Source organism: Lithobates pipiens, unplaced genomic scaffold (genome assembly GCF_037356315.1).
Source record: "Lithobates pipiens isolate NorthernLeopardFrog02 unplaced genomic scaffold, aLitPip1_a1.2 Scaffold_18, whole genome shotgun sequence".
Taxonomy (NCBI): domain Eukaryota; kingdom Metazoa; phylum Chordata; class Amphibia; order Anura; family Ranidae; genus Lithobates; species Lithobates pipiens.
Genome location: NW_027507758.1, coordinates 526,192,471 through 526,206,021, shown reverse-complemented (window position 1 = coordinate 526,206,021; position 13,551 = coordinate 526,192,471). Strand labels below are relative to the sequence as shown.

General features: G+C 48.2%; 2 protein-coding genes across 3 annotated transcripts in view; one reads left to right on the top strand and one right to left on the bottom strand.

The window, feature by feature from the left end:
- The window catches only part of SLC66A3 (solute carrier family 66 member 3), a 28,020-nt gene extending 27,678 nt beyond the window's left edge, over window positions 1–342 (bottom strand). Inside the window, exon 1 of the mRNA XM_077488793.1 lies at window positions 99–342. Coding sequence (XP_077344919.1) covers window positions 99–247 — 149 coding nt within the window. The 5' untranslated portion in view covers window positions 248–342. The remainder of the gene's footprint in view (window positions 1–98) is intronic.
- A 140-nt stretch (window positions 343–482) lies between these two features.
- The window catches only part of KRTCAP3 (keratinocyte associated protein 3), a 36,684-nt gene continuing 23,615 nt past the window's right edge, over window positions 483–13,551 (top strand). Inside the window, exons 1-2 of one of the 2 annotated variants that reach the window (XM_077488791.1) lie at window positions 483–558; window positions 10,224–10,408. In XM_077488791.1, the coding sequence (XP_077344917.1) occupies window positions 498–558; window positions 10,224–10,408 (246 nt within the window). In that variant the 5' untranslated portion in view covers window positions 483–497. Of the gene's footprint in view, window positions 559–602; window positions 693–10,223; window positions 10,409–13,551 lie in introns of those variants that run through there. The other variant, XM_077488792.1, reaches the window with a different exon arrangement.

Here is a 13,551-nt window from a genome sequence, read left to right as displayed (position 1 = left end):
GGTAAGTTAGGCAATGGCCAATCGCTGGGGATCACCCAGGCCAGGTTGCAGTGCTGCTCACCGATGTCATCCTCCAGCTCAGCCCCCATTGGTCTTACCCGGTCACCTCCAGCAGCACACTCCCCAGGCTCAGCCCCTCCGCACTCCGCGCTCTCATGACGGACATGATCTGCGGGAATTTCAGCACCATACAGACGAGCAGAGTGCTCCAGTTAGCGAACACCAGCAGCTCCGTGTCCGGCCCCATGATCAGCGATCTCCCGGAGGATGGAATCCTATCTCGTGTACTGTCAGAAGACGCTCATTTCCTCTTCCTGATCGGTCGGCTCCGCCCCCTCCTGTACAGGCTCCTCCTCTACTGCCCAGACACAGCAGGAGAGATAACAGTGAGGGGCGGGTCTCACAGATCTCAGGTGCGTCCCAAGCGGCAGATGAGATCCAACAGCTCCTCCCTCTGATGCACATGGCCCCTCCCCTACTGAGGAGAGGAGACCGTGATGGGCGGGGCTCTATACCCAAGAGGCGGGGCTCTCAGAACTTCGAAGCCCGAGTTCCCAGGTGAGTCCTGAGAGCACAGGTGCGATGACGTCAGTGGGCGGCTCCGGAGAAGATGATTTCTCCCGGGGCGGGTCTCAGGTGAGTCTTAGCAGACATGGCCGCCGGGAGGAGCGGGGAAGCGCTATGTGGATTCAGTGAGTACGGGGGACCCCCGGGGCTGATCGCGATCACTCCACAGCACTTACGGGGGGGTTGGGGTGTATTAGATGAGCAGGGATAAAAGGTGCACCCATACCTAACAACCAATCAGACCTCAGTTGCATGTAATCTGATCGGTGATGGTTACATTTTGATTGGTCGTTGTATTTTGCTTTCCCAGCAAACTTTTTATAACTATTTCGGTGCACTGAAACTAATATCTGTGCATGGTTCTTATAGTGTGTGTGTGTGTATATATATATATATATAATTTTTTTGTGATGGGCACTGTGGCGCACTGGCCCTGTGATCTTGGCTGGTTTAAGTGGTGAGGGCACATCATTGGTGTTATTTACTAAAACTGGAGTGTGCACCATCTGGTGCAGCTCTGCATAGAAACCGATTGGCTTCCAGGTTTTATTGTCAAAGCTTAAAGCGGGAGTCCACCGGGACTCCGCGTTTTTTTTTTTTTTTTTTTTTTTTTTTTTTTAAAGCCAGCAGCTACAAATACTGCAGCTGCTGACTTTTAAAATAGTGACACTTACCTGTCCAGCACGCCCGCGATGTCGGCACCCGAAGCCGATCTCTAGGTCGTCTGTCGGGTCCTGCCGCCGCCATCTTGGGTATGGGAATCAGGAAATGGAGCCTTTCGGCTTCATTTTCCGGTTCCCTACTGCGCATGCGCGAATCGCGCTGCGCAATAAGGACGCTCCCCGCTGGCTCTGGGATCTGTGTGTTTCCCAGCAGGCTGCAGGGCACTTGCGGGAAGGGGCGGGCACTTGCGGAAAGGGGCGTAAGTTACGCCCCTTTCCGCAGAGAGCTATCCCGGAAGTGGGTGCAGTTACCTGGATTATCCAGGTAACTGCACCCCCCTCCCCCCTGAAAGGTGCCGATTGTGGCACCGGAGGGGGGGAGGGTTCCGATGAGCGGAAGGTCCACTTTAGGGTGGACCTCCGCTTTAATTGAACAAGTGATGTTAGAAGGTGATTGCCTACTTTGCTCAGCTGCACCAGATTCTGAGTGCACCAGCTTTAGTAGATCTCCCCCAATGGCTTCACTTGAACAGTCTTCTGATATTGTCCTACCTTCAACCCACCCTTGACTGGCTGCTCCAGCACTGAATTGTGCATGGCATACCCTGTATCTGGACCAGGGGTTCAAGAGGGCTGTGGGGGTGGTGAGTACAGGCTTCACTGGGTGCACCTTGTATAGTGGGGTTTGAGGGTTACTATTTAGAAGTTGCCTCTTCCATGCTGATGGAAAGACTTGCATTTTCTGTTGGTTTCTTCTGATCTTATTTCGTCTTTCCTCCCTTTTTTTTCATCCAATCACTGGCCCCAATTTCCATTATCGGGATGGCTCCTTGTCTTGCAGGGTCCTATGGAGCCCCACCTGAGCCACCCTTACATGCAGCTGCTGCCTATGCTAGACACTCCACAGGCAGGCCAGAGTAATAGAAACCATGATCTCATGATGGGGCGTGCATGCACAGCGGTGATAGGGATGATGGAGTGTGTAGCCCTGGGGTGGGCTGTCGGGAGACTTCTGTTTAAATTCAGATTGGAATGGCAAATGATCATCATTCATTATCTGGTGAGGTGATTAATAAAGGCAAGCAGAATACATTTCTAATACATAAATTGCTGCTTAAGTATTGCTTAAAGGAAAAGTTGGAACCCCTGTCTAGTTTTTATTGCACTTTGTGACCCCCACTGGAGGAATTTTGTCTATTTTGAAGACCATCTTAACCAATACAAAGCACGAGAAAATCTAATGTTTTTGGTTGTTGCTGGAGCATGAATAGCAGGGAAACCTTCCATGGGGACACTTTGGTGACAACGGTCTACAAGAGGACTTCTCTGCTTTTGGGAAGATTATCTCGTACTACAGGGTCTTCAGACAGAAGGTGAAAAAAATCCTCTTTAAAAGGCGGGGGGGGGGGGGGGGGGGGGGGGGACTTGACAGGTTTTAAACCTTCCAAACCTATCCAAAACAAAAAAGGATTTTGGCTTTAGATACAGGCACATGGGCCACTCGGACCACATTTATGGCCCGCACTGTGTGCCATGGGGATGGGACTCCCTGGGCACATGTACAGGAGTGATGACTTCTCAGCTGGCCATTCAAGTGGCCAAAGATACAAAACTTGGAAGGAAGCCCAGGCAAGGATGGAAGTCACCAGGGAAAGACATGTCAGTGCAGTTGCTGGAGGGCTCTTTTGCTTAAAAAAAAAAAAAAAGTCTGTCATAATGTACTGATATGCTATGCATACTAGTACATTATGACTTTAACCTGCGGGGGGCATTTATTTTTAAATTTATTTATTTTTACTACTGCTTTTAAAGTGTAATATAACGCTTGACTGGTACTATTTTTATGACAGAATAGACTCCATTGGTCTCTTTCATAACGGATTCATCCTGCCTATCGGCATTAATGTACACTGAGCCCTGCATGCGCCGCTGAGCATACATATGACACTTTGTGCTGTGACGATGCAACTCCTGTCAGAATGTGACATCGTCGCTGCCTGCCAGTCAAGCAGCCAAAAAGTCCAAACCTGGAAGAGAGACCAGGAGACAATGGATGTGCCCATAACAGACTAGAGTGCTGACCTTGCAGCACTGGAGGGGACAGTTTTGATGGGTAAGTCTGCCATAATGTGCTAATACGCTGTGCTTAATAGTACATTATGGCATAAAGGTCCCTGAGGCCATTTTTATTTTTTTAAGAGCAGGTTTAATTCTGCTTTGAGCTTGGCCTCAAATGTAATAATATAGTACAGTGGCCTCCAAACTGTTGCTCTTTGCTTGCCTTTATCTGGCCCTTGAGGCACTATTCTGCCCACTGATGCCAAGGATGGGTTGCTATTCTGCCCACTGACGCCAAGCATGGGGCACTATTCCACCTTTTACTGACCATAAGCGCCATGCAATTGTTACTTCCACTGGTTGATCTGCCCCCCCCTAAGAGCTAAAATATCTTGTCTTTGTTTAGTAAAGATAATATACAGCCAGATATCTCTGCCATAGTAGCTGCCATAGATCTCCCTGGATTGACTAATTTCTGAGTATTGGAGGATATTCTTGACCAACTGTCATGGTTTGGATTAATCAGTTTAAAGGCTTCTCCTATCCTGAACTCGTAATTGTGCTAAATTAGTTTGCCCAATATATATGTTCAGTCCCTCCTTGTAGGTCTGGCCTGCCTCACGTATTCTGTTCCGTGCAACCTCCCTCTATAAAGTCCAGAGGGTGGACCTCAGGAAGGTGTCCCCCCCCCCCCCCCCCCTCCCCCATGCTCTGACAGGGCCCAGGGAGGTACACAGATGACCCACATCACAACTGACTGCATGCAAAGTAAGCTAGCAGAGAGGGCAGGTAGATGAGTGTGGAGGGGTGTGAGTATCTGTTGTCCGGCTACACTGGGAAAACTCTTTGCGGCTTAAGGGGCAGCTGCTCTGGGCTCCACGACAATGACTGGGCCCATGGCAGCTGCCTCTTTTGCCCTGCGTTAGACAGCCCTGGTGGTGCTAAGAACTGCGAACAGGTGACATGAGATCTCCCAAATGGGACAGCAGAAAACAAAAAATTAAATAAAATGAAGACTCCCCACCCCCACTAAATGCAAAAAATAAAGTGACAAACTACCAACCCCCTTCCTCCATTGGATAGAGTTGAAACATAATGCTTGGTATAAATGAATTGTATTATGCACTGTCCTTGGGCTGGTGGGGATACTGAGACAGGACTCCACAGCTGCCATATTGTTGGCACCGCAGAATGGGTGAAAAAATGAAGTCTCATTCCTACATGATTTATACCAGACTTTATAGATCTCATTTTATGGGTGTCTATGACTAATCTAGCCTTTTGTTTTATCTGCTGCTCAGTACCTTACCTGGTTTTCTAGTTTCTCTCAGCTACTCAAATAAAACCTAGTCCTGTATTGCAGAGGAGAGATCACGGTGTCCACACCTAGTCTGTATTGTGTGCTCTGAGACCTTATCCTACAATCATGTAAATACATGACTTATGTCCTTTACAGGCTCTGAGGAAGGAAGACACAATGGGCCTCCGACATAAACATTCCCAGTAGTTTGTGTTGTCCAGAGTAACACACTGGAAACATGGGGGGGGGGGAATCTGAGTGCCTGGTACAGATGCACAATTCTAGTTTTATCAGTCGCAAGGGTCCGTTTACACCTGCAGTGCACACTATTGCACGCCCTGCTGGTGATTAATGTGAAGGCAGTGGTATATATATATATATATATATATATATATATATATTAGGGATGTGCCGATACCGAAAATGAAAAATACACTAGGCCGAAAATGACTGTTTTAAAAAAATATTTTTATACAGGAGGTGGTCAGAGACTGGAGACATGGTTCAGGAGGTGGTCAGAGACTGGAGACATGGTTCAGGAGGTGGTCAGAGACTGGGGACATGGTTCAGGAGGTGGTCAGAGACTGGGGACATGGTTCAGGAGGTGGTCAGAGACTGGGGACATGGTTCAGGAGGTGGTCAGAGACTGGGGACATGGTTCAGGAGGTGGTCAGAGACTGGGGACATGGTACAGGAGGTGGTCAGAGACTGGGGACATGGTTCAGGAGGTGGTCAGAGACTGGGGACATGGTTCAGGAGGTGGTCAGAGACTGGGGACATGGTTCAGGAGGTGGTCAGAGACTGGGGACATGGTTCAGGAGGTGGTCAGAGACTGGGGACATGGTTCAGGAGGTGGTCAGAGACTGGGGACATGGTTCAGGAGGTGGTCAGAGACTGGGGACATGGTTCAGGAGGTGGTCAGAGACTGGGGACATGGTTCAGGAGGTGGTCAGAGACTGGGGACATGGTTCAGGAGGTGGTCAGAGACTGGGGACATGGTTCAGGAGGTGGTCAGAGACTGGGGACATGGTTCAGGAGGTGGTCAGAGACTGGGGACATGGTTCAGGAGGTGGTCAGAGACTGGGGACATGGTTCAGGAGGTGGTCAGAGACTGGGGACATGGTTCAGGAGGTGGTCAGAGACTGGGGACATGGTTCAGGAGGTGGTCAGAGACTGGGGACATGGTTCAGGAGGTGGTCAGAGACTGGGGACATGGTTCAGGAGGTGGTCAGAGACTGGGGACATGGTTCAGGAGGTGGCCAGAGACTGGGGACATGGTTCAGGAGGTGGCCAGAGACTGGGGACATGGTTCAGGAGGTGGCCAGAGACTGGGGACATGGTTCAGGAGGTGGCCAGAGACTGGGGACATGGTTCAGGAGGTGGCCAGAGACTGGCGACATGGTTCAGGAGGTGGCCAGAGAACTGGGGACATGGTTCAGGAGGTGGCCAGAGACTGGCGACATGGTTCAGGAGGTGGCCAGAGACTGGCGACATGGTTCAGGAGGTGGCCAGAGACTGGCGACATGGTTCAGGAGGTGGCCAGAGACTGGCGACATGGTTCAGGAGGTGGCCAGAGACTGGCGACATGGTTCAGGAGGTGGCCAGAGACTGGCGACATGGTTCAGGAGGTGGCCAGAGACTGGCGACATGGTTCAGGAGGTGGCCAGAGACTGGCGACATGGTTCAGGAGGTGGCCAGAGACTGGCGACATGGTTCAGGAGGTGGCCAGAGACTGGCGACATGGTTCAGGAGGTGGCCAGAGACTGGCGACATGGTTCAGGAGGTGGCCAGAGACTGGCGACATGGTTCAGGAGGTGGCCAGAGACTGGCGACATGGTTCAGGAGGTGGCCAGAGACTGGCGACATGGTTCAGGAGGTGGCCAGAGACTGGCGACATGGTTCAGGAGGTGGCCAGAGACTGGCGACATGGTAAAAGTGATAAGTGTGGTGTCCCCTCGTGCAGCCAGTAGTGTTTGTGTCCCCCTCGTGCAGCCAGTAGTGTTTGTGTCCCCCTCGTGCAGCCAGTAGTGTTTGTGTCCCCTGTGTAGTCAGTGATGCAGAAAGAGAGGAAAGCCGCCTCTGCCGTCTGGATCAATAGAGCGCCGGGAACATCACAGCTTTAATTTTAATAGCTGTGTTCCCCCGTCGCGCGCCGCCGCATATAGCCCCTCCCCCTTGTCCGGGGAACTGTGATAGACAGATCCCCCGTCCAATCTGGACGGGTGATCTGTCTATCAGTTCCCCGAACGAGGGGGAGGGGCTGTAGGCGACGGCGCACGACGGGGGAACACACAGCTATTAAAATTAAAGCTGTGATGTTCCCGGCGCTCTATTGATCCAGACGGCGGAGGCGGCTTTCCTGCGATATACACCTCCCGTGATGGGTGGCACCAGGGGCGGGGGCGGAGCTCCGCCCCGCCCAGGCCACGCCCAATTTTCGGCTCAATTATCGGCCGTTTTTTTCCTTTCGGCAAATTGCCGAAAGGGCCATTTTCGGCCGATATGTTTCGGCGGCCGAAATTTCGGTGCATCCCTAATATATATATATAATAAAGTGTTTGTGTATGAAGTCTTGAACTGACATTGATGTAATGGATTGCATGGCACCAAGCAGTACAGTGGGAGATCTGTCATAATGGGGAATGAGGCTTTTTGCCTTCTTGTGTAATGGGACTGCATTAGTAAGCCCAGCACAGCCCAAGGCATCTGGTAAGAACCGGCCCAATGCCTTTTGTAGTGGTTGGAAGCTTTGCTCTGAAATTGAAGCTTCTGTATTCCAATACACTGTAATCCTCCTGAGAGTTTTTTTCTGTGCCATGTTATGCCAAGCCTCCTGTTCACATTAACTGTGGCTTTGAAATCGCACAATTTCATAACTGCACGTCAGTGCAACTTCAGGTGTGACTTTAGGATGCACAGATGTCTATGCAAGTTGCACCTAAAATTGGCAAAAGTAGCGCATGAACTACTTTTTCAAATTGGTGTGGCACTGCAAGGTCAGCACTGCACCGTTTTTTGTATAGTGCGATTGCCAGCAATAGGGTGTGACTTGTCAAATTGCATGAACGGGGGCTAAATGAAACACAGCTCCTTCTTTTCTGAGTTGACTCATTCACGCACCCCTGTGATGTCAGCTTCTCAATGACAATATGTTCCTTTGTGTTTTTGGTCTTTTTCTGCCCTTTCTTGTTCCTTCACCTCCTACTTGTCATTTTATACCCTCTATCATCAGTGTGGAAAATTATCTGTGTTCGTTGCTTCTCAACCTTGAGCCCGGGTTCGCGCTGCTGTGAAAGTGAAATTGTGCGAGTTCAGCTGTCTGACTTCGGGGGTGATTTCAGAGACCTCTGTGCGGGTTCCTGTGAAATTGCACCCAAAGTCACCAAAAGTAGTACAGAAACTACTTTTGGGATGGTGCAATTGCTGGCAATAGATGCCCATTTGGCATGCCAAAATCACATCAACGTGAACCTTGGCTAACGCAAAGTACACCAAGGTGGGGGTGTCTCAAAAATAAGCAGGTGACGTAGCCCACCAATCTCAACCTATAACTTGATAAATGCCTTCTATCCTATTAAGGATTCTAAAGTAGCTGTGAAGTTACCAAAGTCCATGAGCTCTTCTAAGCTGGCCATACACTAGTAGGTTTTTAAATGAACGTTCGTGTGAATATTCTCAGTACGCTTGATGTCTTGACCAATGGCTTTGAAAAGTACTTCAAAATTTAGTTGGCTTTTAATCAATTTTGGAATGAATATATAATTTTTTTAATATTTTTTTTATTTTTTTTCCAAATGAAAACCGTATTTACTATTGGCAATTTGTTCACGAAAAATTTCCCATCTTGCTCCGTCAAATTCTTGACGCTGTGATCAAAAACAAATACGATTTTTCACCCCACTAACAATTTAGAAATGTAAACGCTTTTAAAACAAAAAAAATCAAACCAAATTCTTATGTATGGCCAGCTTTAGTCCTCTTGGGGTAAGTTCCAATAGGCTAGGGAGGAAGTTTTATGACCATCAGGTAGCATATGTCTGAGGTTATCCTGTTCCTGGCTTGTTTTATCTATAATAAGACATCCAATGTTGTGCAAATCCGTTCAGTATGCTGTTAAAACCTTCCAATTTCTAAGTCTGAGTTTACATCTATGCGGCTGCGCTTTATGTGTTTTTAAGGCATGTTTTGTAGTGCATTTTGTGGTTTTTAACCACTTATGGACTGCTGCACGCCAATATATACGTCCTAAGTTTGAAGAGGAATATTGTTCTGGCAGCAGCCATAGCCCCGGTATTTTATTTATTTTTTTTTCCAGCCGGCTGTCCGGTTTCCGATAGTAGTGGTCTCTGCGGCAGATTTGCCGCAAGGTCGCTTTTATTAGTGGCGGGAGGGGCTTCCCTCTCCCAGTTCCCTCCGCCACTGCTGAAGCAATTGGATGTTCATCCATGCTGGGTATGGAGACAAGTGATACCATACCATTGCTGGGTGGAAGCAATGTCAAAACATCACTTCTGCCCGTAGATCTTAAAGGGACTTTTTTTTTTTTTTTCTTATGTTACCTTTATACTGTTCTTTTAAAATATATATATATATATATATATATATATATATATATATATATATATATATATATATATATATATATATATATATATATATATATATATATATATATATATTTTTTTTTTTTTTTCCTTTAACGCGCCCTGTCCCACCAAGCTCACATGCAGAAGCGAACGCATACATGAGTAGCACCCGCATATTACAACTAGTGGTGCAACCGATCAAACTCATGGATCTGATCATTTTTCGGCTCAGAAAATTGCATTTGCAAAAACCTGTGACAATCCCCCCCCCCCCCACTGTAATATCGGCAGAGTATGGTGGAATGGCTGTGACTGCAGGGGCCCCTACACTTTTTTTTTTTTTTTTTTCCTCCACCACCTTACACTTTTCGCTGTCACCGGGGAACCCCGCTGACAAGCGGTCTCATCTGTTAAGGATGCGGCAGCTGCTCCCTTAGCAACCAGCTATATAGTGTTTTAAACAGAAAAAGATGCAAAACGCATAAATCGCATCATAAACGCAACACTTGCGTTTCTTGAGCAATTCCATTGATGTCTATTGCATGCAAAAAAATCCCTGACCCTTTTCAAAAACTCACTGACCGCAAAACACAAAGTTGTGAACGTGTACCTTTGGAAAACCACATTAAATGGACTGTAGTGCAGTTTTGTGCAAGCTGCAAAGCACGCTAAAAATGCATAGGTGTGATCCTAGGGTAAATGTTGACCAATTTATGCATTTGCTTTGTTGTACAAATAAAATTGTTGCAGAATATCTGTACACATGTCAATAAAATCTCACCATCCCACTAGAAGAAAAGTGGTCTTGACTGAAGTCCACAAAAAAGCTTATTTTTAATAGCTGTCAAGAGGATAGACTTAAAGCTAAAGGAGAGCGGCAATCCAGATCTGGTCACACTTGCTGAACAAAAAATGTTTGTACTCACATCTTGGAGTATGTGTATATATTATAATACATTTTATTGGGTTATATGTACTGGTTTATTATGGCTGTGTTGGTCCTTTTTTTTATCACTACAATAAAAACCTAAGCACTTTTACTGTTTTTAGGTCTGGAGAAGGGACCCCGGCAGTTGATGAGAGCTGGTATTGCCCTGATCTTTGTAGGCCATATCAACTTTATCTTGGGAGCCATTGTTCATGGAACTGTTTTAAGGCATGTTGCCAATCCAGAGAAGAGGGTGAGCCCGGAATATTGCACCGCCAATGTCATCTCTGTTGTGTCAGGACTGTTGGTGAGTGGGGAAGGGGGATAAGATTTATGTCTGCGCAGTGTGTTGCATTATGGCAGTCTATTCCCTATGATGGTACTGCCAATTTAAGCACTTTTTTAATGCACCAGCTCAGTGTTGTGAGCTGAGGGCTTGAGGCAGATTACCTTGCATGGGGAGTAGGCTGACCAGTACATATGGTGTGAATGGACCCTTAAGAATTGAATATACTAAAAGGCCTACACAGTCACCATCACATCATACAAATATTCAAAATCCACATACATATAATTTTTTATATATATTTTCTGTGCAGGCCTAAGGTATATAGTAACCACTCTTTGTGTACATAAACCAGTCTTGTCACTAGGTATATGGTTATTTATTCACAAAACTCTTTATCCTCGATGCAAAGTCCAGCCCACAAGTGTATATATCCTTATTGATTAGATACAGGTACTTTCAATTTTTGGTTCTGTTTCAAAGCATTTAAAGGGGTTGTAAAGTAAAATTTTTTATTTTTTTAAAATAACAAACATGTTATACTTACCTCCACTGTGCAGCTTGTTTTGCACAGAGTGGCCCTGAACCTGCTCTTCTGGGGTCCCTCGGCGGCTCTCTCTGCTTCCTCCCGCAGGTGCTTCTCACGTTAATGCGAGCTCCCTCGCATTGGTGAGAAGCACCTGCGGGCGCGCTCCCCGTGATACAGCCGGCGGCTATAGCCGCTCGCTGTATCACAAGGCCCCGCCCCCCGGCGCGCTGCGTCATTGGATGTGATTGACAGCAGCGTGAGCGAATGGCTGCGCTGCTTTCAATCCATCCACTCCAGCCAATCAGCAGCCAGGCTGAGCGGCGAAGAGGACAGTGGGGGCGAGCGCGGGATTTTCGAGGGGTCAGGTAAGTAAAACGGGGGGACTGGGGGCGCCGGGAGTGTCAGATGTTTTTTCACCTTAATGCATAGAATGCATTAAGGTGAAAAAACATTTACCTTTACAACCCCTTTAACTTCCGGATGGACTGTCTGAGCTCAAATTAACGTTTGCTCTAGACCAGGGGTGTCAACTTTTTTTCAGAGAGCCAGATTTGATGAAGTATACATCATGCGTGAGGGCCGATCATTTTGCCTGAAATTTATTCGAAACAATAAAATTCAAAGTGTGTTTGTCCGAGCACTAATACACTGCCCAACAAGAATCGTCTTGCCTTTGTGGGTGGTGAAGAGATGAGCGTGTGTGTGTATATATCAGTTGTGCTCATAAGTTTGCATACCTTGGCAGAAATTGTGAAATTTTGGCATTCATAATAAAAATGACCAATCATGCCAAAGATCTTTTATTCAAGAATGGTGACCACATGAAGCAATTTATTATCGCATAGGTTTTTGGTTCCTTTTTAAAAATCGTAACAACTTCCGGTTCCGGCGCCGCATGGAGTAGCTGTTCCCCTCACAGCTCCCGCAAACCGCCCTCCACATCGGCCTGTAAACTCGGCGTTTTCCGCCCCCCGAAAGCTCTACCAGCCTCCTCCACGACCCCGGCCACGAGATGGACCGGTTCGTTGAAAAAACCGGGCCGCGATCGTACGCGGCCGCTGCCGCAAATCGAGGCCCCGGCTTCGGCCTACCTGGATCCGGCCTGTGCGGCCCAGCCTGAGGAGATGACGCCAGCTATGGAGGTAGGAGATCGGCCCTCTCATCCATCCAACATGAGACACTTTACCACCACAGATCCAGGCCCCCCCTCCTCCATCTAGCCCTGAAACGTCTCCCTTCATGCAGCAGCCTCACTTACCTTCACTGCCACAGGATCATCACACAGAACTCCTGGCACAGGCTGTGGCTGCTCTCCTCTCCCCTATGATAGCTGCATCAGTGGAGAAGGCTGTCAGCTCAGGTATGCAGAAAGTCCAAGCCCAGCTGGGGGAACATGCATCCAGACTGAATGAAGCAGAGCATCGCATATCCACCATTGAGGACGAACTTTACCAGACGCAATCCCTGGAACATGCCCAGGACAGAACGAACAAATTTATTCTGGAAAAACTCGATGACCTCGAACAGGTCCAGGAGGAACAACCTGCGTTTTGTAGGTTTCCCTGAATCGCTTCATCAATCTGCCCTAATGGAATTATGCGCTCGTCGCATCCCTGAAGCTCTGGGTCTGGGAGGCCCGTGTACCGTGGAGCGCGCTCACCGCGTGGGGGCCTTCAACTCGGAACGCAAATCGCCGCGCCCGATCATAGCCAAATATCTTAACTACTCAGACAAAGCCGCCATAATGCAACAATACCGGCAAACAAGATCCCTGCAGATAGGAGTCCGCATTCTGATCTTCGCTGATTATTCGGTAGACGTTTCTAAAAGACGCAAAGCTTTCCAGCATGTCTGTGCAGAACTTCACCAACGGCAATTCAAATTCACACTGGCATTCCCGGCTACCCTACGGATCAAAACGCCTTCCGGTGAACAACTGTCCTTTCAAGACCCGGAGGAAGCATCTTCCTACTTGAAATCGTCGCGATCAAGCTCCCTCCTCAGCCCCACACCTAAGGCCCCACCAATTAACCGGGCCCTGGATCAGAGGAGCCCGCGCAAAGACTCTCCCAAGCGCTTCAGGGCCTCGGGTCCAACTCAACATGGCCTGACCACACGCTGAGGGGCACGCTCTGGCCCCGCTGCTTCCACACGCAAGTGTTTCCTTCTTTACGGCTCTGTTTGGCCTTCCTCCGTACCTGGTTAAGGTGCTCTGAATTTGGACTCTCCCTCCTGGACAGTCCACACCTCACAGGTAATATCCGTTACTACTTGATTGGACTTGTTGTTCTGTCTGCCTACATCTCGAATTGACTCTTTACTGTCGAACTTTTTCGTTATGTTCTATTTTATTTATATTTTTACCCTTCCTCAGTGGTTCATGGTTATAGAGGTATTTTGCTTAACATGGCAACCTATGTTCACTGACCTGTGATATCTATACTTTTTTTTGTGTATACATTCATGCCCTCTTCCCCCTGGGTTTCTTTGTGCAGACCTGCTTCCACACACTGCTCTCCCGCATGCCTCACTGTGGCCTTGTACCCCATCTCCGAGGGGCGGAAGCCCCTGACATGATGCAGGGCTGGTTATGGGAACTGGTCTCCACAGTGATCCCCATGCGGAAAAAAGCGAA